Source organism: Sebastes fasciatus, chromosome 12 (genome assembly GCF_043250625.1).
Source record: "Sebastes fasciatus isolate fSebFas1 chromosome 12, fSebFas1.pri, whole genome shotgun sequence".
Classification (NCBI taxonomy): Eukaryota; Metazoa; Chordata; class Actinopteri; order Perciformes; family Sebastidae; genus Sebastes; species Sebastes fasciatus.
In genome coordinates this window covers 34,628,764-34,651,765 of record NC_133806.1, presented here as the reverse complement: position 1 = coordinate 34,651,765, position 23,002 = coordinate 34,628,764, and the positions used below count along the sequence as shown (strand labels likewise).

Genomic DNA, 23,002 nt, shown 5'->3' with positions numbered 1-23,002 from the left:
TGTATGTACCTGTATGAATATGACTAATAAAGGTTTCTTCTTCTTCTTTCTTCTGGTAGGACATGTGCCTGCTGAATATCCGTACTGAGCACTATAAACTAAATTCTGTTGACCTCCATTGTATTGGAGCGAAGGCAGCAAAATCCAAACTATCTGCATGGCTACATACCACAGGGAGGAAAGTGAAAGGATAATTGAGATATACACTACAATGATAATTCAACTGCACAGGCTCTTTTCACCAGACAGTACATTATAAGCATGTCTTCTGATTGGTCTACAATGAAACATTCTGACCAGAGTTGGTTTGTGCTGGAGGAGTAGAGGGGGAACCAGGGCCCTATCTTAAGTCCAGCTGTTTAACAGACACAAGGGTTTGTAATGTAGACTTCCAAAAACAATAACCTCGAGTGGATGGAACATCTGCATGGCTACATACCACCACATTACCATAACTCTGTCATGGTGGAGGGACGTAGTCTCCACATGTTCTGTTCACAGTACGTAATCTGCCTTTTAGACTTCTCATTTCATGACATTTTGTGAGACTGTTATGCGTGACACTCTACAGCAAAAAAAACATGCAACTGTTGCCCAGCATGCATTTGTGTATACAGGAGAAAAGAAGGAATAAAGTGAGGGGGGGATTTACACACTTACCCAAAGACTTACTTATTATGATATTAAATAGAGATAGGTGCATATTCTGAGCCAACTTAGATGACAGTTGCCGCCTTTTATTCTCTCGTGTGATCATATCGCCAGTAACATCGGAAAACACATGTGCATTAACGGTAAAACTGTTGGGTCACGGCTGCAAGAGAGCCGATGTCTGCCAAAAGTTTTAGGGTTAACATTAACTTTTCTCTCTCTTTTTTTCTTCAACATGCTTCAAATGGCCGCCACAAGTAAGAGCCACTAGATCAAATGAGCAAGCCTTCAAAAAACATCGGCTTAGTTTCATCCAAGAGAAAGAATTTGTCTGAGCTATGACACTAAAAGGAAAGACAACCGGTACAAATAATGTGTTGTAATGTGTTCACCAGCCAAAGCATCCTCGATGTCAGCTGCATCACCAAACTAAACTGTGGAGTAGTAATGTAATACAGAGCTGCTGGTGTACTACCAGTCCATGCAAGATGTCCTTACAGTATGGTGAGGTCACATCAAGTGTCGGTGATGCCAGCAGAGCAATGTAGAAGCTCTTACTAAAACTTGATGAAAACATTTTGGATTATTTATAGAATGTTTGTATCTAAAGCACCGATATAATAGGCATTTTTATCATGGCTTTGTCTACAACTCAGTACAGTACTCGTACCCGTACTACGCTTACCTTCTACAGAACGACTGCACCCACCAACTGAACATAGTGCGTGCTATCACTTACGTGTTATTACTTTCAATTGCCAACACCATTAGTGCAACTCCAAATGACTTCTTGAACCTTGTACCTCTTCACAAATGTTCATAACAAACATATTTGGAATAATGCATTTCAACTTTGCAGCACTCCCTCCTTGGGTTCAGTTTCTTTGAACAAGTGCGATGCCATTTGAACTTCGGTGGCATGATTAACTGCAGTGAGAGACCTGAAAATGCAGGTCGTAGCCTCACTTATAAGAGAACTATGGTACAGAAGACAGAAAGTAAGCCAAGGCACCTACAGACAATATATAAAGATGGACGACATCATTTCAGTAGAATATGACAAGAAGAGAAATAATTTAGTTTTACTTTTGTACGGCTCTTTGTAGGCGGACGTGTTACCGGCATCCGGTAGTCGCTTTCAGTCCAAAATGGCAGAAGTGTAGCTCTGCTGCTGGGCGCTGATGTTGCAAAGGAACAAACAATTGACTCTCAGGTCTTGGCGATATACGTTCTCTGTCTCCTCTTCCTCCCACTGTACAAGAATGAAGCCAATACGGGATATGGGAGCTACCAGCTTGAGATTTTAATGTCATTTGGAGCCCACAAACTCAGCTTGTTATCGTGAGAGCCACCTAGCTACTGTATTTAACTGACGTTAGCACCACGGTAGCTGTTTGGCTAGAAAGACACAACTAACCATAATATCTCTATAACTACATTTATGATCAAATTGTTGCATATTCTATTACACAGACTTGTGATTCTTGTTTTCAGAAACATCATCTGCGTGTGGATATGAACACACATGACGGTCCGACAGTGCTGTCTAACCTTACTAAGTCAGTGGAAATGTTGCTAAGCTAGGTATTGACGCGGTCAGTGACTGTATATGTTTGAAACAGAAAATCATGGTTATGGAAAGTTAAAATTACGTCTCCTCGCTCGTACATTCAGAGCAGGGGTCTCCAACAAGTAGCTTTTGAGCTACCGGTAGCCATCCACATGTTTTGGCTTCACTTTAGGGGAGCTGTCATGTCGTCCATCTTTATACACAGTCTATGGTAAAAAGACAGATGTTGACATTCTGTGTGCTTTGAAAGCATAGCATAGCAAAGTAGCCTGGACATACATTATACATTTGGCCATGTGTTAATAGATTTGCAGCTGCTATGAACATCAGGGGAGGTTAGTCATGACAGAATACAGATACGTTTGTTATCCACAGCAAAGGTTACAAGGACTAGAATCATGCTTAATCTGGTGAGGTGACGGCTCTAATACACCAGCTACTTGTGAGGCTGATTAGTTTTTCTACTAACTGGAGAACGTGTGTACCAAAACAAGCAGAAAGAAGTGATGAACTTTATCTCTGAGTCATAGTTGGGCTTGAAGCAAGGTGAAGGAAACAAGAGAAAAGAAAAGACAGCATGAACTCAGAGACAGTGGGGACAGTGAGGGAAAGGTGGGAGAGGGGCAGCAGTGTTCACACCGAGCTTGACTCATCCAACACACACACACACACACACACACACACACACACACACACACACACACACACACACACACACACACACACACACTTACGCACACATATCCATATGAGTGCACAACCTTTCTGCTACTCGCTCAGACATATACACACAACCCTCAAACGGGTGATCGGCCTACAACCTCTCTATCTGAGCTCTGTGTGTCTGAACCTCCTGTGGTTTTATTTACTGATACCATTATGAGTAGAAGCAGACCAGGACTAACCTAGCAGCCATGCCAAGTGCTAAATCAATTATTTATAAATGTCTAATGGTGGAAAAGGACAAATAGTCATGTGATCCTTCATGCTTAAATGGCATTGAACACATTACACAGCAATGGCGTTGACCGTTGATTAGTGTCAGCACTGTCACTGAGTGGTAGGCTTGTACTATGACCGTGTAATTACAGAGATTGGCCTGTTGTTAGTCAGATGGGCGAGGCTGAGCAATGGAAGCTAAGCATGTTTCTGACTGTGTGTGAGGCTGTGTTCACTGGAGGTGACATGTTACCTGGCTATGACAAACAGCACACAACTGACACCCAAGTAAGCCAGCAGAATATACATCCAGATATCGGGCGAGAGGGGGTTGAGGAAGGAGAAGACCCCAGGGTTGGTCCCGTTGGGCTTGCGGTACAGTATACTTATACCCAGCGTCATGAAGGGCTTGGAGAAGTCGATAACCTTCTCGCGCACGTATGTGATGGCGAGGGGAGCCACTGCCAGATCAGCTCTCTGTCAACAGCAAACATAAAAGGGAAGAGAGATAGACTATAAGTCACAGGCACAGGAGGCATTTAGAGGCAATCAAATTAAGAAAACAGGGTCTTTACACACTACAGAGTCTGTCCCAAGGCACTTAGCAAGAAATTTAAAGCCCTCTTTCTCTTTCCACCCATCAAGTATACTCCCACTACTAAACTCACCCTTCCCCTCGGAGCCTAAATCAAGGCATTCATTTATTTTCTTTACCTACTTCCTCCTTTTGTTGGGATGGCTGGGAGCATAGCACTATACTTTATATAATGTCCTGGGATGTATGGAGACATATAGAGGACTAACCCAACAAGAACAAAGACCTCTTTGAACCGATAATTCACTACACACTACTCTGATGTGCAGTTGGTGGAATGTAGGAGGAAATGAGTGCTATTAGGATCCTATGATTACACCTGTATAACCACACTCTTGACTATTAGCACATAGTTTTTATTGTGTATAAGAGCCCAGTGCTTTGACTGTTTGACTGGCATTTTGTCATGCAGCATTCATTTGAGAAATGGTACTCCCAAAGACAGACCTACATCAAGCTCCAGTGCTTAGGACAGTACACACACTGGTGGCGTATGACTTGCATCAAACTCCTCCAAGCCCACACACAAGCAGCATCAACAGGTCATGTCAACATGTTATGTCATGATATCATGTCAGTGGCATGTCACATCCTGGCTGTGCAATGGGCATCCAATCATGCAAGTCTACGCAATATAGCCAGTGGGTATCTTCCCTTTACTGCTCAATGGTACAATTGTTCAGCAAGCTCTTAGTGATATTGTTAGAACTTCACCAAAAACCCTGAAAAAAGGCAGACATTTTAGTAAGGGCTTTCATCCACTTAGAAAGAAGAAGCATTCATTTCAAGGACATACCGTACCTCTCCTGCCCTTCTGTTAAACCAACACATTCTCACTCCCAAGTCCTCAAATACGACGCTTGGTCGGTGGCCCTACACCTCAAACTATGGCACTCTAGGTTCCCCTCTAGCGTCAGCTTTGGGAATGTCAGTGACGGCGTGACAGTTTCTGCTGGTTACATGTTTATAGTGTCTTTTCAAAATAAACTTCCAATGTAGGTTTACTTACACAACACAACTACTTGGTTAGGCTTAGGGAAACATTGCGGTTTACTTTAAAACTACTACAAGGAACTTTAATTTAGTGTTGATTTTGGCGGTCCCTGTAAATAAAAGCAGTAGTGTTTCCCAGCACCAGAGTCCCTTTAGAAAACCTCTCATTATAATGCAGCAGGGTCTGACAGTCTGCCCCGTTCAGTCCTGGTTCGGGTTCTCCCGTGCCTCCCTTTCCTCCAGCGGGTCCAGCAACATGGCCTGGGTCTCCAGTCCAGCAGTGTGGTGTTGGTGCTAGTCGGTTGGGGACCGGCGGAGCAGCGAGGCGAAGCTCTGCTCCTGACCGCAGGAGGATCTGCTGCTGCCGGGTGCAGAGCCCTCCACCCGCCACCCGAGCTCCACTGCAGGTTGAAGGCAGCGAAGCCGGATCTGGGTTGCTGCCGGTGGCCCCGCTGGAGTCTGAGCTGAAAGAGTTTCTGGTGAACCTGCATGATTTCGTCTCATTTAGCCAATCAACTCACTGATGGTCTGGTTTGCTTATGTAGAGGCTTCAGGATTAAATTGAATGTTTCATAGCCAGTTAAAAGTTCCTCACAGTAACTTTACTATAAGTATGTCTGTTAACGTGAAATAAGTATATTTGATGAGCAGTGTTAGTTTAGGAGTTACTGTTGGCCACGGTAGTAAGTAAGGTACCCGTTGACTTGATTTCACATTCACACATGGATGTGTCTACATTGGAGTTAGTTGAAAGCCCGGTGCGTCCCATACTTGAGGGGGGCGCTGACCAAGCGTCGGTATTTGAAAAACTCTTGGGAGTGAGAATGGGCTGGTTGAACAGGCAAGGAGATCTTTTTTTTGAAAAGCTTTTATAGCCGCTACTGTTTCAAAGCACATTTTGAAGCATCTTTCAGGGATTAAATTGAATGGACTCCTGAGATTCTCTGTCAGTCAGAATGCTCATGTTCTTACAGCTTTAAGTTAAGGAGTTTGTTTTGGTTGCCACTCTTGTTGCCAAGCAGACTGGAAATAACTCTGCATCTGTCATCTGACAGCCTGAGAATACGTCTGACATTGAAACTGTGGGCAGTTAATGAGGGTGGAGAATGTCCTGAATCCGTTACCGTGAGACCTGGCCTCACAAGGTTGTAGTTTGTGTCTTTTTGTGTCACTGTGTATTTGCAGTTCTGGGGACACCTATAATCATTTTCAATTGCAAGAACTTAACAACCCAATTTTTCCCCAGGCTTCCAATAACAGGAACTTTTAAGAACCTTGTGAGACTTTGGTACTAAGTTCTTCCTTGCATTCCCACTGTACTTTGGATACACCATGAAAAGGCAAAAGCCAGACTGACAACATCATTTTTTTTGCACTGTTTGGTGGTGAAGTAAGTGGTTATGTGTCAGACAACAATGTAAGAAATGATGCCATTATTGTTATTGATTTTTTTTCACATTTGCATAAGCATGAGACACACTTGTATATGCCAAGGCAGGGCTCTGCCAGTCAGTGGCTCAAATCAAATCCTTTGCCTCGCACCACTTTGCAGTATTTCGGTTGAATTTCTAACCACTGATTTGGATCCTCTCCCCAAATGCTAATGAGGACTTGAACATTTCTGTTTTTCATGGCTCTTTCTTTTTTTAGTAGTTTCTTTCCTAAAATGTTCCTACACCATTTCCTTTTTTATTGTGATTTATTTGGCGTTCTGGTAGATATACATGAAGTGCAGGCAGAAGGAAAGAGGCTGGGTGACGCGTCATGAACTTTCTTTTTTTTTTTCTTTTCATGGTTTATTTAAAACTCATCATCAGTTACACTGCGCATGTCCTAAAGCTTTTGGAGTTAATGTACAGACTGAGCAGAGTTATTAAAAAAAAATTGCCGAAGCCGGATCATGATCTGAAATCTAATGGATTGTTCATTGTGCCACACCCCACCCCTCCAAAACATTTCGTTCAAATCCATCGCAGACTTTTGGAGTAATCCAACAAACGGACAAAGCAACAAACAAACCAACGCCGGTGAAAACATAACCTCCTTCCTAGGCCTTCGGCCTTCGGCCTTCGGCCTTGGTGGAGGTAAAAAGCCGAACCGGTGACAATGTCTTAGGTTGAGTTTGTCAATAGTAAGGCATGATGTTTTGTTCAGGTCCTGCAGGGGAAAAAGGTTTGCTTCCAGAGTGTGTTTCTGCTCTGAACACATGCCGCTGTTTGCACCACACACTGAGCATTAACATGACTTTTCTATAGAGTTATTTATAATATGGCATAATCCCTTCTCTGGCAAGCACAGAAGTCGTGCTTATATGTGAGACGTGTGCTTTAGAGATATAGAGAAGGGATGTATAGAGCCTGCCTGGGGAAGTCATGTTACCATATCTGGGGTGAAAACCATGCTGTGCTGTTGACAGTTAATAGATCTCGGGCTGCATTGTGACTGCAACTGCTAAACATCCACAGCAAGGTCAAGTGGTTCATTTCTCAAAGATATATGAGATATATCCTTTTTGTCTTATGAAGGTTGCCATATATCACTTGAGGATGAATTGACTGAGCTTCCTGCTCACAGCTGTGATACATATAAAGTCTTGCTGATACCAGGCATATCTGAATTCACCCAAACTACTCTAACACAATATAAACACATCAGGATGCGTTTACTCCACTTTGAGCATTAGAGAGACCAAAGATCATTTAGCTAAATTCCTCTGACAGGATGTTTCCAACTTGTTCAGCTCAATTCAGCATGTCTTCTTCAACTGAACCTCTTCTCTGTGAGTCCACACTCCCCAGTCTCTGAGGGCCTGTCTGCTGCAATCACCATCTGTCTAAGTCGAGCCTTGTGTACAGTCTGTAAGAAGTGGGGCAAACCCACGCTGAACATCATCTCACAAGGGATCGGGCCCTTCACCCACGACAGGACCAGACTATCCGTCACGACGGCCAATCACTGCACTGATCAACAGCAGAAGCAGTTAAGGGAGACTCGACCCCTCTTGGGTCACATATTGACTATTGGCCGTGCGGTGCCTGCTATTTTTCTGCCCATGCAGTTTATCCTAACTGTGACTTTGTCGGGAGTAATGATCTACACTGTGAGCAGATTGTGTGTGCTTGTGTGTGTGTTTTAATAAGCTCTGTAGGGGAAACACAGCCCGACAGAGTCTACGCATCACTGTACTCTCAAATAGTGCTACTTCTAACCTCCCTCTTATTTCTGTTTTTTACTTTCTCTCCCTCTTGTGTGTGTTTCAGTGAAACACACATTACATCTTATTTTTGGTGATTTTTAACCAACATTTGGACGGTAATAGAGGTCCATATGACAGTTTACACTCATGCACAAGCCTTAAAGCCAAAATAACATGAAAATAAATGAAAGCAGATTTAGAACGTGGCACATCTCACAACCTGGTCTTCTTATTGTCATGATCTATTCATCTTAATCTATATTTCTTTTTCAATAATCGATTCAACATCTCAGTGTGACATCTGCTAGTTTTTTAGGCTCCACCTGTTATTCATATGCATCTGTTTTTGTACTTTTTTTGCTGTGACACTTCCCTGCATTGGATCAATAAAGTTATCGTACATTTGATTTGCTTGTTTTGTCCAACTAGTTTACAGCACATGACGGTCTCTCCAGAAAAGTTGAATGCAGTTTTTGACCAATAGTTGCTGTAATAGATACCAAACATACCACATTTACCATCATCCTACTGTTTATGAGATCAAGTGAAACATACTGGCTGATTTTTACTATTTTGTTCAGCTCTGCTTGCTCACAATGCTGTATGAACAATTAAGATTTATTACAACTCAAATTTCATTTTTGTAAGTTTTGGTCAGCATTCCTTCCAGTAATTTTAATATTGTACTTTCCAAGCTAACTACTGAGATCTGGAAAGATCACAATATTAAAAAAAAGTCAGATTGGGGCAAATTTCCCCAAATTCCAGCAATTAACTTTGTGTATGTGATGCCATCGTAACTAAAAGAACCATTGGCATGAACTTAAAGAAGTTCAACTGGAACGACCTTCTAAGAATAAGTTGACATCTGTTCATGCATTATCATTCATAATGATATTCAGAGACTCACATGGTCCATTAGCTCCTTCACCATGCCGTTCCACTGGCCCGTGTTCTCATCCTGGGCACCGTATCGGCCATCTTCCACCAGGCGAACCTCGTAAGTGAAGCCCAGGATGTTGGCCAGCTCTCTCAGCAGGTCTATGCAGTAGCCCTCAAAGCGGTCGTTCCCGTACAGCGGCTTGTCAGACTTCTTGAACATCACGTATGGCTCTTCCTGTCAGGTGAAATAGTGGAGGAAGGATGAGTCTCTGCAGCACTTGGCATCTTTTACCTACTGATAAGGCCTATCTGAGAGGGTGTCTGATGTGTGAGATAGGCTTTTGAGCCGATCGAGCCCAAACACACACTGCCTCGACGAGTAAAGCATGTGTAAAGCTGCTGTGTGTGTGTGTGTGTGTGTTTGCCAGCAGTCCCAGTCCTGTGATGTGAGGTGGGGGGGTGCAAAGTGAGGCATGACCATAATAAGAGATAATCCCCCATATCAATGACTCTGTGCTCCTCTCAGGCTCAGCAGGCTGGCTTTGGGCCCAGGCCCAGCTTTCAGGACTCCACATGCTTTGTCAATAAGATAAGCGACGCTGATAGACGGACACAAAAAGAGAGAGAGAGCACGAGCCGGCACATCCCCTCTGTCCGCACAAACAGCTGGGGAGATTACTAATGTCTTCTTTCATACTCCTTTTTTCCTCCCTCCCGCCTACTGAGCATCTCCTCCACCATGTCCTTCTCTTCTCTTCCCTCCACGCTTCACTCGCTGCTTCCTCCTCCTCTTCCTCCTCCTCCTCCTCCTCCTCCTCCTCCTCCTCCGGCTTCCTCCCCTCTCTACCTCTGCTCCATGCACCATCTGTCTCTGTTAGCCTAAGACGCTCGTTCTCACCGCACGTCCCTCATTTCTACGACTCCCTTGACTCTCTCAGACAAATAAATCCAAAAAATATATCATCAGGCAGGTGTTGTTTGTAATAGAACTGTGCCGTGATTGAAACAAAAAAAAGCATTAAAGATTGCTAACAGCTTTGACACATTTCACTGGCTGGAGTTTTAACAGTATGCAGGCTGTAATATGTTTGCATGGGGGGAAATAAACAGTAAGTTCTTTTCACTAGTAGTGACAGGCCAAACAAACAAGCTGTTTTCGCAGTATATCATAAATTTGCCTTGCAGTGATGCTAGACAGATGTTGAGGATAATGATTTCTCACTTTTGCACAGTATTGCGAGGCTAGGTAGATCATGGAGCGAAAACAGGTAGCTTCCTTCATACTTTATGCCCACTTATTTACTTTTTCTTTCTTATACACAAAAAAACGTGAAATTCATGTGCAGTATCACATTTGAAATATCCAAAAATCTATGTGAGAAGGTTTCACATGTAAAATACAGTTCCACAAATGATATTATATGTGAAATGTGCAGTGGTGGATGAAGTACTGAATATAACTAAGTAAAGATATCTAACCAGTAAATGACTTTAGTAGAAGTTAAAATCACCTTTTAGAATGTTATTGAGTAAAAGTCTTAAAGTATCTGACATTTTCTGTACTCTAAGTATCACAAGTCATTTTCTGATATTAAATGTACTCAAGTATCAAAAGTACAAGTAAATGCTTTTAATAAAAAAGGAAGGATTTTGAAATTTAAGTTTGCTCCTCTTAAAGGGACTGTTTGTAAGAATCAGAAATGTCTTGTTAACAGCTTCACCTGTGGCCGTTAAGTCAACAAAAGTCAGCGTCCTGTTGCTCGCGCTTGTGCTCGCTCTACATAGACATGAACGAGCATCCCTCAAAACAGTGAGGAGACACACGTCAGCTAAAAGCACAATATCACTCTATATTCCAGCTGCTTGGCAGTAATGTTAGCTGACCAGACGAAGGTCTCTCCATGAATCAATGCTGATCCTAGTGTTGGCTTTTCCTGCCAACACTGTTTAACAGACGGGCTTCACTAGATACAACCAAGAGGTTTGTGTTGGAGTCTCGTCTGAACAGCGTAGCCATCTGCGAGCGCGCATGGGACACCGACCCGCAATGATTTATACGTGTAACAAGTTACAAACAGTCCCTTTAAAGGGGAACACCACCTTTAAAATGGAGGCTACACTACACTTGAAGAAAAACAAGGTCTTAAGGATTTAAAGAATAAAATCCAGTTTTCTTCTGGTGGTTTCATGTAGCAGGTAGCATGATCTTGAAGTGGAACAAAAGAAGTGCTCGTACTCTCTTATTCACGTGTTGCTAAGACCACCGATTCACCAAACCTGCTTGTTTACAATAGTAAAGAGTAACGAAGATGCTTACGGGAAATGTATCGGAGTAAATGTATACATTTTATTTAGGAAATGTAGTGGAGTTAAGTGATAGTTGACAGAATAATAAAAACACAAGTGAAGTACAGATACTCCCAAAAAATACATAAGTTTTGCAACCAAGTATTATTACTTTGTTACATTACACCACTAGAAATGTGAAACCCATTGGTTTGTGGACTGCAGTTTTGAAGCCTTGAGTTTGGCATTTTAGCCATCGCCATCTTGGTTATTTGCAACCAGAAGTGATAGAGAGGGTGGAGCTAAGTACAACTGAATGCTGAATAAGACGTTTTTAGGCGACCAAAAACGTTATAATTAACTTTGATGAAATGAAAACACACTGTGAAAGGGTTAAAGTTGTAAGACGGAGGCACGGACAACTCCCAGACCGGACAACGCCGTGGTAGCGACCTGTCAATCACAAGGTAGCCCCGCCCTAAAGCATCCCCTGCTTTATGGTCAATCTGACTCTAAATGGGACCATCATTTACTAAATGAACATCATGCTGTATTGAAGAAGACTTGAAACTAGAGATTGAGACCATAAACTCATGTTTACAATGTTTACTGAGGTAATAAATCAAGTGAGAAGTAGGCTCATTTTCTCAGAGACTTCTATACAACCAGAGGAGTCGCCCCCTGCTGGCTGGTAGACAGAATGCAGGTTTAAAGCTCGTCAGCATTGGCTTCACCTCTCAGAACCGGAGGTTGCCAGCTGGTATAATGCTGTGAAATTATGGCCCCTTAAAAAAATTCGAAATCGGTGCCTTCACAAATGATATCTTACTCTTTATATGTGAAATATGTGTGAATGTATCACACATTAATTGTTATTTCACGTGTTATTGTGACAAAAATCACATTGAAAATTTTCACAAGTGAACTATATGCATTTATCACATTGAATGGTGTTCCAAGACCAAGACCACTGCTCAGTAGATGTTTATTGATGGAGCAAACTACAATCATTAGCACCAGTGGTAGTCACCATCAGGAGCTCACCATCTCGGTGTGATCATTTGTAATTTGTAAGAACGTAAGTCTTTATCACTGCCTTCCACCCAAAAATAAAAACAGGATATCAGTTTGGATCAGCAGCTACAGTATTAAGCACACTGCAACCATCAATCATCACGTACTGTATGTTATATCTACTGTTGCTCATGTGCTGCTACATTATACCTCAGCAGCTGCAGAACTGAAAGATACTGATGTAACGTTGATGAAAGAGCAGAAAGCACTGTCCACATACAGATCAATGCCAGCGCGGCTGCAATGTCAAGGCGTACAGTACTAACTCCAAAACACACTAGCACTGGTTTGTACAGTCATTGAAGGTGAAATGTACAAATACCTCCATAACCTCTCTGCTGGCATTGAGAATAGGCACACATATCGGATCTGTATGAGATGGTAGGTCAGCTACTGTTGACAACACCAGCACATGGACGGGGGGGGCAGCAGTGTGTTGTGCAGGTGATAATGTGTATAATATATCTATATTACAGTTTTTTCCCCCTACACATCTAACAATCCAAGGTAGGAGCAGTGTTTTCCTTTCTTCCCATCGCCATGGTAACTGTTTCAGAGGTGATGAGCATGCCAGTTTTTTTAAATCCTCACATGTAGTTTTCTAGGCACTTAGAATACTGTGTGCTGAAGGACTACTACCAATATGAAGGAAGAGGGGTATCATCTTTTCAAAGGGGATTTTATCTTTTCATTTTCAAATGTGCTAACTTCTTGAGTCCTGCTTTGAGACGAGTGGATGTAAAGTGAAACCTCCCAACTCACATTCATTACTGGAATTCCCTCTGATGTAACATAACAGAAGAGATGTTAATGTTAAAAATCCTATCACATCCAGTGTGTAGCTGTTGCTGTAGGACATTACAGAGACTTTATATATTTATAGTTGTGCGTCAAAGGTTTACGGCACCCAAGAGCTGTGATTGGTCAGCTGAGGCTGTTTGTGTTTCCTCCTACAGGTTTCTGATGCCGGCGACTAATAGAAAGATTCTGTAATCTCCTTTCCTAACAAGGAATCTCCACCACAAATCTAGTGCTCACCATGACCCCCACTCTCTATCACAGTGAATGAAATAACAGTAGTCTCCTATTTAGTAGTGAAACAAGCCTAACAGACCGGCTGTAACTATGTTATGTGTATTTCTATGAGTGTGGCCCACCTTCACTCCATGTCACCATGGAAATGCAATAAATTAAACACAGTTGAAATATACAGTAATTAAAGCACAACACCATTGTAGGTATCTACAGCAGGGCTGCCGTTAACCCCTTCTATCAAGTGTGAACCCAGTTTTACAGCTAACACACTGACTTCTGTTCAATCTGCTGAACACTTCCACCGATCAGCCAGAACATTATGACCACCTGCCTAATATTCAGTAGGTCCCCCTGACCCATGGAGGCATGGACTACACTAAACCTCTGAAGGTCTGCCGTGGTATCTGGCACCAAGCCGTCAGTAGCAGATCCTTTAAGTCCTGGAAGTTGCGAGGTGGGGCCTCCGTGGATCGGACTTGTTTGTCCAGCACATCCCACAGATGCTCTATTGGATTGAGATCTGGAGAATTTGGAGGCCGAGTCAACACCTCCAACTCGTTGCCATCCACATGATGTATAAGAAAACGTGATTCATCAGACAGGGCCACCTTCTTCCATTGCTCCGTGGTCCAGTTCTGATGCTCACATGCCCATTGTAGGTGCTTTAAGCGGTGGACACGGGTCAGCATGGGCACCCTGATACCACCCTACCCATACGCAACAAACTGCTCCTCACTGTGTGTTCTGACTCCTTTCTATCAGAACCAGCATTAACTTTTTCATCAGTTTGAGCTCCAGTAGCTCTTCTATTGGATCAGACAACACGGGCCAGCCTTCGCTCCCCAAGTGCATCAATGAGCCTCGGGTCTGACCCTGTCGCCGGTTCACCGGTTCTCCTTCCTTTGACCACTTTTGGTAGGTCCTGACCACTGCAGACCAGGAACATCCCACAAAAGCTGCAGTTCTGGAGATGCTCTGACCCAGTCGTCTAGCCAGCACTATCTGGCCCTCGTCAAAGTCTCTCACATCCTTACGCTGGCCCATTTTTTCTGTTTACAAAACAAAGTTCAAAGTTCAAAATGTTCACTTGCTGTCTAATATATCCCCCCCCCACTGTCAGGTGTCATGGTAACCAGATAATCCATGTCATTCACTTCACCTGTCAGTTGTCTGAATGTTACGGCTGATCCGTGTATTTTTAGTTGAATGTTTTAGGCCCTCTGCGTGTAATCATTGGCACAGCCAAACATCTTTCTGGGTTTTTATGCCACACCAACACATTCTCACTCCCAACTTGGCTAAGACCGCTGCTTGGTCAGTGTCCCTCAGCCGTCGCACAGAGTAACCCTGTTGGGTTACTTCCGGATGGACCGCGCACGGCGTGTTACATGCGTAGTGTCCTTTCAAAATAAACTTCAGATTTCACAGGAAGTTGGATTTAGGCAACCCAACCACTTAGGTAGGGTTAGGAAACGGTCATGGTTGACGTTACCTTCACCGACTAGCGACTCACAGGGCTGACGATACTGACGAGTCACGTGTCTAAAGATTGACGTGAAAAAATAAGTCAACGTTACTTTTAGGTTGAAAGTCTTGTCTTTGTTTGACCCATCCACCCCCCCTGAACGGACTCTCACGCTATTAATACTACGTCACTGCTCACTCCAATGTAAAACCCCCCTGCGGGGGTTTTACATTGGAGTTAGTTGAAAGCCCGGTTCATCACATACTGTTGCTAAAGGGTGCCTCCGTACATCTGTTTCTGATGCCAAGGGGCGCTGACCAAATGGCGGCATTTGACGAGTTGGGAGTGAGAACGGGCCACGCCAGTGTTTCAACTGTGACTGTATTTGTCTCTGACCTTTAAGTGCACAACCACTGAAATGGCCGCTGTCTATGAAAGATGAATGTACCACTGATGGATGAAAAGCCCTTCCTGACTGTTGGTGTTTCCTGTCATGAAATATAGCTCACATATCGACACAAATCCCAAATTCTATAGATAGGCCCGTCATCAAAGTCCCTGATACTTTCTAGTATACCTGCCGCCTGTTGGTGATGTAAACCAACACTACACTTTGCCTCTGCAATGTGCTCTGCACCCATCCTGACAGTGTACATATACATGCACATACCTCATATACAGAGAGGCTTAAACATAGATGAACATGTCTGCTTTATTCTTTTCTCTCTCAAAGGCCCGTTTGAACATGGTGAGTAAATTCCTCCTCAGCCCCTTCAAATTATAATTTAATTCTTCTCTTTATAATTTGACCATTTTCTCCCAGTCTCTACTTGCTGCCATGTTAACTAGTGGAACAACTGTTATCTAGCATGTGGAGCACAAAGAAGCTATTGTGAGCCCATTAGCAGCTTATGACCTCTCACCTTCTGTCAACTGTGAAAGATTGTAATTATCATAAACCGTCACCGGGCACATTAGCAGAAAGCACCTCTCACCGACACAGTCAGCAATACCTGATTCTTTCTCATTGTCCATCTGTGGAACTGGAAACAACACACTAACAGGTCTTAATATCTTTTTGGACAAGTAGCTAGAACATGAGAGAAATGTTACTTTTCACTCTTCACGCAGTTCACAAACTACTCCAGAACCAGAACTGAGCCCAACAGCTTGTACTTGTAAATTAGGAGACTTGTTGGAACACTGTGATCCAATGGCAGAAGAGTCGGTAACTAACAATACGGTTTATATGTTGAACTGACCCAAATCGGATTATTAATCAGTTCCTCTTCACCTCCAATCATTGAAATGATGCAATAATTCATGCAATTTGTTTATTCTGGTTTGATTAATGCCAACACAGACCAACAGAGATTTAGCAATGTCTGTCATTTATGAATCTCAGCTTCAAACGAGATGCTGTTCAAAAGAAATTTTAATGGAATGGTTTGATTCAACCAGCGTGGTTCTCCAGCTGCTATACACATGCTTTAATCCCAATTAATCGTATCAACACAGGCCCAGTGACATGCATAATCTGACACATGAGCACATTGCCCAATAAGATTACATACATGTTTAAAAAAAACCTCTCTACCTCAGTTCTTATCCCGCATTATATTCCATATTTCAGATTTCGTAATCCCCTGGTCTATATATCTCCTATATTTTATTATCCAGCACTATATCACTTTTTGCACTATATTCACATTTTGAGTAGTCCCGTATCTCAGTTGTTACCCTGCACTATACTCATTGTGAACAGTTTTCTGGTATTTTTGTATCTGGTATATTTTTTATACTTTGTACTACTAACTTGCGCCTTTTTACTAACATGTTTGCACTATGGAACTGTGATGCTGGAAACTTGAATTTCCCTCTGGATCAATCAAGTTACTATCTACCTACCTTTCTATCTATTTGTGACTTTACATTTCCTCCATGCAACATACACATAATCATCTTCTGTAACTATAGAACTCCCTCTCACTAAAAGTCCCCCCAGCTGCAAACTCCACATTTGCCTGTGTTGATCTTCACAAAGACACTATCCATTTGCATCATGGGTAGTAGTAGCTCAGGTGTTCGGCAAAAGAATCCTAAAAGATATATACAAAAAAGACGGATATCTTTTCTTTTTCTGCATCAAAATTCTTTTGTAAATTTCTCAACTGTGAGTCACCAAATGTGCAACATGAAATCAGAGAAGTGCTTTGGCTTTCAGTTTGATATTCCATATACCATAGATCCTTTTGTCTTGTTTTCAGTGTGTCTTCAGCTTGCTCCATCTGCAGAAGCGTGAAATGTCCAGAAGGTCCAGAAAAACTTGGAGATAGAACTAATTTAACATTTTGTTCATTTTGGTCAACATATTTATCATTGCTTGCAACAATTTGATGTAATTTGATGTATTTTGTGTGTCATTTTAAGTAGTTTATAATGTCCTTAAAAATAAGAAATAATAATAATCAATAGTTAAAAATAAGTTTAAAACAGAAGATACTTCTTTATTGGCTTTTAACACATTTCCAGTGTGTAATAAAGCATTTCAAATAGTCTACACCCTGGTATACATTTTGTTTTTATAAAATGTGGTAAAACACATTTACAAATATGGTGGGGGTTATATAACCTTCCACCCTGAATACACGTAACACGCACACACACACACAAATAGAGCCAGTCCCTCCTGCCTCCTGCAGACGGAGGCCGGTGCATCTTTAATTAAAGAGATAGAGTGAAGGAGAAGCTGAGTATCTCTGTGAAGTAAACCTAATTAAAGCTCCACCACATCCACGCCTCTCTGCAGCCTCTCCTAAGCCACAGAACCAAGCCCAATCCTCTCCAACAAATTAAAAACAAAGGATTGTGTTCCTCGGCAAAAACAAATGATACTGCCTTATTTGAGTCATTTTTAAACATTTATTTTAGTATTATTGATTCCCTTTAATGACGTGTGGCTGTAGAGGAGAACAAAGCCAATTATCCAGGTGCTCTTAGCAAGTGATGAGATGTTAGACTTCTGCCCATTGGCTGAGCAAAAGAAGAAGATACTGGAAAGAAATTGGGATTTCATATATATCCGAGTCCGAGCCTCCTTTCCCTCCAGCGGGCCCAGCAATACAACCTGGGTCTCCAGTCCAGCAGCATGGTGTCGGTGTTGGCTCCCAGTGGGGACCGGCGGAGCAGCGAGGCGAAGCTCTGCTCCTGACCGGAGGTGGAGCCGCTGCTGCCGGGCGCCGAGCTCTCCACCTCCCACCGGAGAAGAATTACTACATAGAAATAGTCAATCTTCTTGCTGATGGTCTCGTTTAATTATACAGGTCATATAGAGACAGATAATCGCGAGGATATTTTACACTAACAACATATGTTTGATAGCTCCGGCATTTAGCTTAATGATCCTTTACGGTACTTATTTGTCAGTATGATCTAGTGATTAACTCAACTGCTCCTATTTATTAATAATCTCTCCACATCTGTCTCTTTCCTGAACGTGATAACATCCTGGAAGGTCTGTGTGCTCTGGCACCGGCTTGTTTGCATTTCCTCACGTCTCGTCCAAGAACAGTTGCCCTGAATACTGACTGGAAATGAGACTGATCTGAGACCAGGGGTTGTTTTGTTTTTCAGCCAAACGTTTTAATCATCGGGTTTACTGTCGCTCTCTCTTTTCTTTTAGTCCGGATGTGCTGAAGAGAAAAGACACTGATATGCACTATTTCAGAAATCCTCATAGGTGACTGATCGATTGCACAGTGGAAGAAAATAACAGTCACATAACTAATTCGGTTTCAATTAACAGTTAATATCTTGAATAAAGACCAAGTGTGTGCAGAGTCAAACTAACAGTGACTGTATCTCCTAACAAGTACTGTGTGTGTGTCACAGTCTGATATCTCTTCTTCCTTTGAGCCATAGAGCTCCATTGTTGTTAAAAACACATCAATGAGCCTCACTGTGTCACTGACTGACATGTTCCTTCATCACCATGAACACACACACTGGACTTTATTCTGACTCAACCCCACACACACCATCCTGCAGAATATGGAGTAATCCGCCACTGAAAATAGTCCCCAACAAAAGCACTATTTCTTCTTGTTTGGGTAACGTTTGATAAAAACTACAGAGACCAGATGTTCTAGGAGATTACTGAGCCTTTTACCAATGGGGCTTAGACAGGGTGGAGAGGTCAGAAAGTATTGAGAGAAGGACTAACACGTTGGCTTGCTCTTTTCATGGGTTTGTTGACAATAACGACAAAGGTTCCCTAACCATAACCAAATGTTTTTTGCGCCTAAACCTAACCAATGTCATGAATAATATTTGTTATAGTTTTTGGAAGGCACTGATAGTCTATAGCTACGTTTCCACCAAGCAGTCCGGTTCAGTTGAGTTCAACTCGTTACACATAAGAATTATTTCTGCGTTTCCATTAGCAAAAGTTGTGGATGATACCAATAGAACCACTCCATTCTTGGTACCACCTCGGTCGAGGTTCCAAGTGAGCTGAGCCGATACTAGAAGGTGGAGTTAAAACACTGCAGACCATTGATTGGTCAGAGGGAATCGTCACACAGGACATCCTGCACAAACCGGACAATTTAAATAGCCAAGCCACCGTCAATAGATTGCTACAGGAATAGTTCTAAAACCTGGAAATGAGTTAGCATTTGAGCACTTCCGGTTCCCTCGTCTGGAAGTCAATGTTTTTTTTTAATGGGTTTTTAGTTAGATGCCGGAAATAAGGTCTGTGATTAACACAAGCTGAAGAGATTTTGAGGTTTTTGTTCTACGATATAAAAGATGCCAGTAAATATTCCAATAGTGAATTTCGAAGCCTTTAAGTATTTTAAAAAAGGTGGTTAGCTTTTTACTTCTAGCGATTACATTTACGTATCAAAAATCATCAAAGTGGTTTTCATTTGTGAAGATTATCTTTCTGAACAAAATGTGTCAGTATCATAAACGTGTGTTTGCCACAGAGTTTATTTTCTGCAATAATCCAAAACCCAATGCAACAATCCCATTGGCTCTTTGTCGAGGGAACCAGGGCAATGCTAATTTCCTGGTTGGCCTACAAATATATGTCATCCCAGGAGCACTCTACTGAGAGAAGGACTAACACGTTGGCTTGGTCTTCTCATGAGTTTATTGACAATTACGACAAAGGTTCCCTAACCATAACCAAGTGGTTTTTGTGCCTAAACCTAACAAACCTTATGAATAATATTTGTTATAGTTTTGGAAGGCACTGACAGTCCATAGCCACGTTTCCACCCATCAGTGCAGTTCAGTTCAGTTCAGTTCGTTACACATTAGAACGGTTATTTCCAAGTTTCCAAGCAAAAGTTGTCGAGGTTCCAAGTGAGCTGAGCCAATACTAGAAGGTGGAGTTAAAACACTGCAGACCACTGATTGGTCAGAGAGAATCGTCACACAGGACATCCTGCACAAACCGGACAGTTTTAAATAGCCAAGCTACCGTCAATAGCAACCACAATTTTTAATACACTCGACCCAGATCTTTAAAAATGGTTTGGTTGCCGTTGAAATGATTCAGCGAGTGTCCCATCGAAGATGATGTCACAGCAGTTTCACCCATAGACATATATACATAGACGCTGCATTGGACACTTCAGCCCGTTGCAGCAATACATCAACGTGGGCGCCATATTGGACCTGGCAAGGCTGGCCTGTAACACTATACAAGTGAACGGGGGATAAAAAGCACTATAACATCTACATTTCTCAACCGATTTCAACGAGTCATTATTATATTAAAGGCTTTATGATCTACGTGGTGTAGAAAAATAAAGTTTAGTCTCCAGTTATTTAGAATCTGGATAGTTGAGCTCTAATTGCTGCAAGACACTAAGAAGACGAGTGTGTACCGCAGGCTGGCATGAACTGAGTTACTGACCTGATAGAAAATATTTCATTTATCAGAAGGAATTGTTAAAACTCACATTTGTCAAGTATGGCTTTGGATTATTTTCCTTGTTGAAGGTTAATAATTGTAGAGAGGTCCCTGTATAATATAATATAATATAATATAATATAATATAATATAATAATATAATATAATATAATATAATATAATATAATATAATATAATATAATATAATATAATATAATATAATATAATATGATATAATGAGGGGCTGCACGGTGGTGCAGTGGTTAGCACTGGCGCCTCACAGCTAGAGGGTTGCAGGTTCGAATCCGGCTTGGGACCCTTCTGTGTGGAGTTTGCATGTTCTCCCCGTGTTAGCGTGGGTTTTCTCCGGGTACTCCGGTTTCCTCCCACAGTCCAAAGACATGCAGGTTAGGTTAATTGTGGACTCTAAATTGCCCGTAGGTGTGAATGTGAGCGTGAATGGTTGTCTGTCTCTATGTGTCAGCCCTGCGATGGACTGGCGACCTGTCCAGGGTGTACCCTGCCTTCGCCCAATGTCGGCTGGGATCGGCTCCAGCCCCCCCGCGACCCCTAACGGGATAAGCGGTTGCAGATGGATGGATGGATAAAATAATGTACATTGGAATGTCTTCCTCTGTTTTAGCCATCATCAATCATTACCACTAACACTGCTCCTGCAATTACTATTATGTTCATTTTCAGACAATATCATACTAATACGAGCAATCAGAATAAGAGGCTAATAGTAGTAAATACCTCTGTGTCTAAAGTTAACCTTACACATGGCAAAATGACTTAAACTATTGTAACATCAATACCAATTGATGGTGTTTAATTTGTGTAACGTTAGCTGCTAGTTAATCTCCACAACATGTTAGCGCAGCTAGAGTCACTTAAGAGAGCGTTGAATACAAAAACGTTAGCTAACGTTAAATATTGCTGAGAGTTAAGATACTGTTCAGACATGACATCTACTTTATTTTTTGCGATATTAGACTTGTGACGTTATTGTACATTTCATGTTTTAAATACAATATTATAATACACATAACATAATATCTATAAACGACATTAGCTTAATAATAACAAACGCAAGCTAGCTCTTATCTGATGAGCTAAGTTACATATGCAAATGTTTTGATAATGTGAAAAATTGTTAAAGAAAGATGTAATATGACAGTACGACTGTTTAATAATTACTTTTTAATTAACTTAATCTCACCGTATCGAAGGACAGACTGATGATCCATGAACGTATTTAACAGTTTTTCACCAAAAACTTAAAAAAAGAAAAAAAATCAAACGTCAACTTAACGTTACTCCTCGTAGATCATAAATGTTTGAATATAAAACAACTCGTTGGAATCGGTTGAGAAATGTAGATGTTAAAGTGCTTTTTATCCAGAAAAACGGCAGCTGCCCCGTTCACTTGTATATGTTTTCAGGCCAGTCTTGCCAGGTCCAATATGATGCCCACGTTGACGTACGCTCCAGGAGTCAACGTCTATATGTGTATGGTTTCACGTGCTGCCGATACGTCGATCAGGTGAGAATCCCTCCTACACTGAGGGGGTACTATCTTCAGTGGAAACACAGCTAGAGAAAAGGATCTGGTACCAAAAGTGAGCCTGAGCCGAGCAGAGCCGTACCGTGCAATAGAAAAATGGCATGTGTCATCGTGCTGATGGGGGCATCAGATCAGAAAGAATATGGTTCAGTTTGGAAGGCAATGACAAACAATATATTTAGTTGTTTAGTTTGAGCAGCAATATGATATGATGTAAATTCACATCACTGACTCACGGCAGTTTGTGAAATAGTCACACGATTTAATCTATTTGATTCGTGTACATAGACACACATTTCACTTTTTTTTGTGACGCTCAGCACGACTTTCAACAACATCGTGCTTTTTCCTACAAATGTCCAGCAACACTTGATGTATGTGTCAATTTCTGCCCAGTCTTTTCACAATAAAACTACTTAGTTAGGTTGGTTTGGGTTAAAATAACTCCAGAAGTAACTTAAGTACAAAAGTTACGTGACAAATAAATCAACGTTGACTTGTGGTTTCACACAGAACATGAACAGCGGTCTCCTGGTGAGAGTCTGGTGTTTTTAGACCAACCTATCCACCCTGACCTCTTCCAGCCACGGTGTTCGCCGTTTTTTATACTTCCTGGTACACAATCTATGTACACAAATCAATACATTAAATTTGGTAACTATTTCACAAACTGCTGTGCAACTGGGCTGACTTTCAACAGCTGACATAACAACAAATGTTTAATCGTTTAACATGATGATGAGGCAATAGCCGTATCGTATCTTATTTGGCCTTTTTGCATTGCAAAAGTGAGAAAATGAAATGTAGAGTATAATATTCTGCAACA

The 23,002-nt window shown here is 41.8% G+C and overlaps 1 protein-coding gene across 5 annotated transcripts in view; it reads right to left on the bottom strand.

Moving 5' to 3' along the window:
• LOC141779802 (glutamate receptor ionotropic, kainate 2) overlaps positions 1 to 23,002 on the bottom strand; it is a 342,007-nt gene that overhangs the window by 90,711 nt on the left and 228,294 nt on the right. For 4 of the 5 annotated variants that reach the window (XM_074654834.1, XM_074654832.1, XM_074654833.1 and 1 more), the window contains 2 exons: positions 8,855 to 9,061; positions 3,414 to 3,637 (listed from right to left, as the gene is read on the bottom strand). In XM_074654834.1, the coding sequence (XP_074510935.1) occupies positions 3,414 to 3,637; positions 8,855 to 9,061 (431 nt within the window). Of the gene's footprint in view, positions 1 to 88; positions 2,870 to 2,915; positions 3,638 to 8,854; positions 9,062 to 23,002 lie in introns of those variants that run through there. The other variant, XR_012596437.1, reaches the window with a different exon arrangement.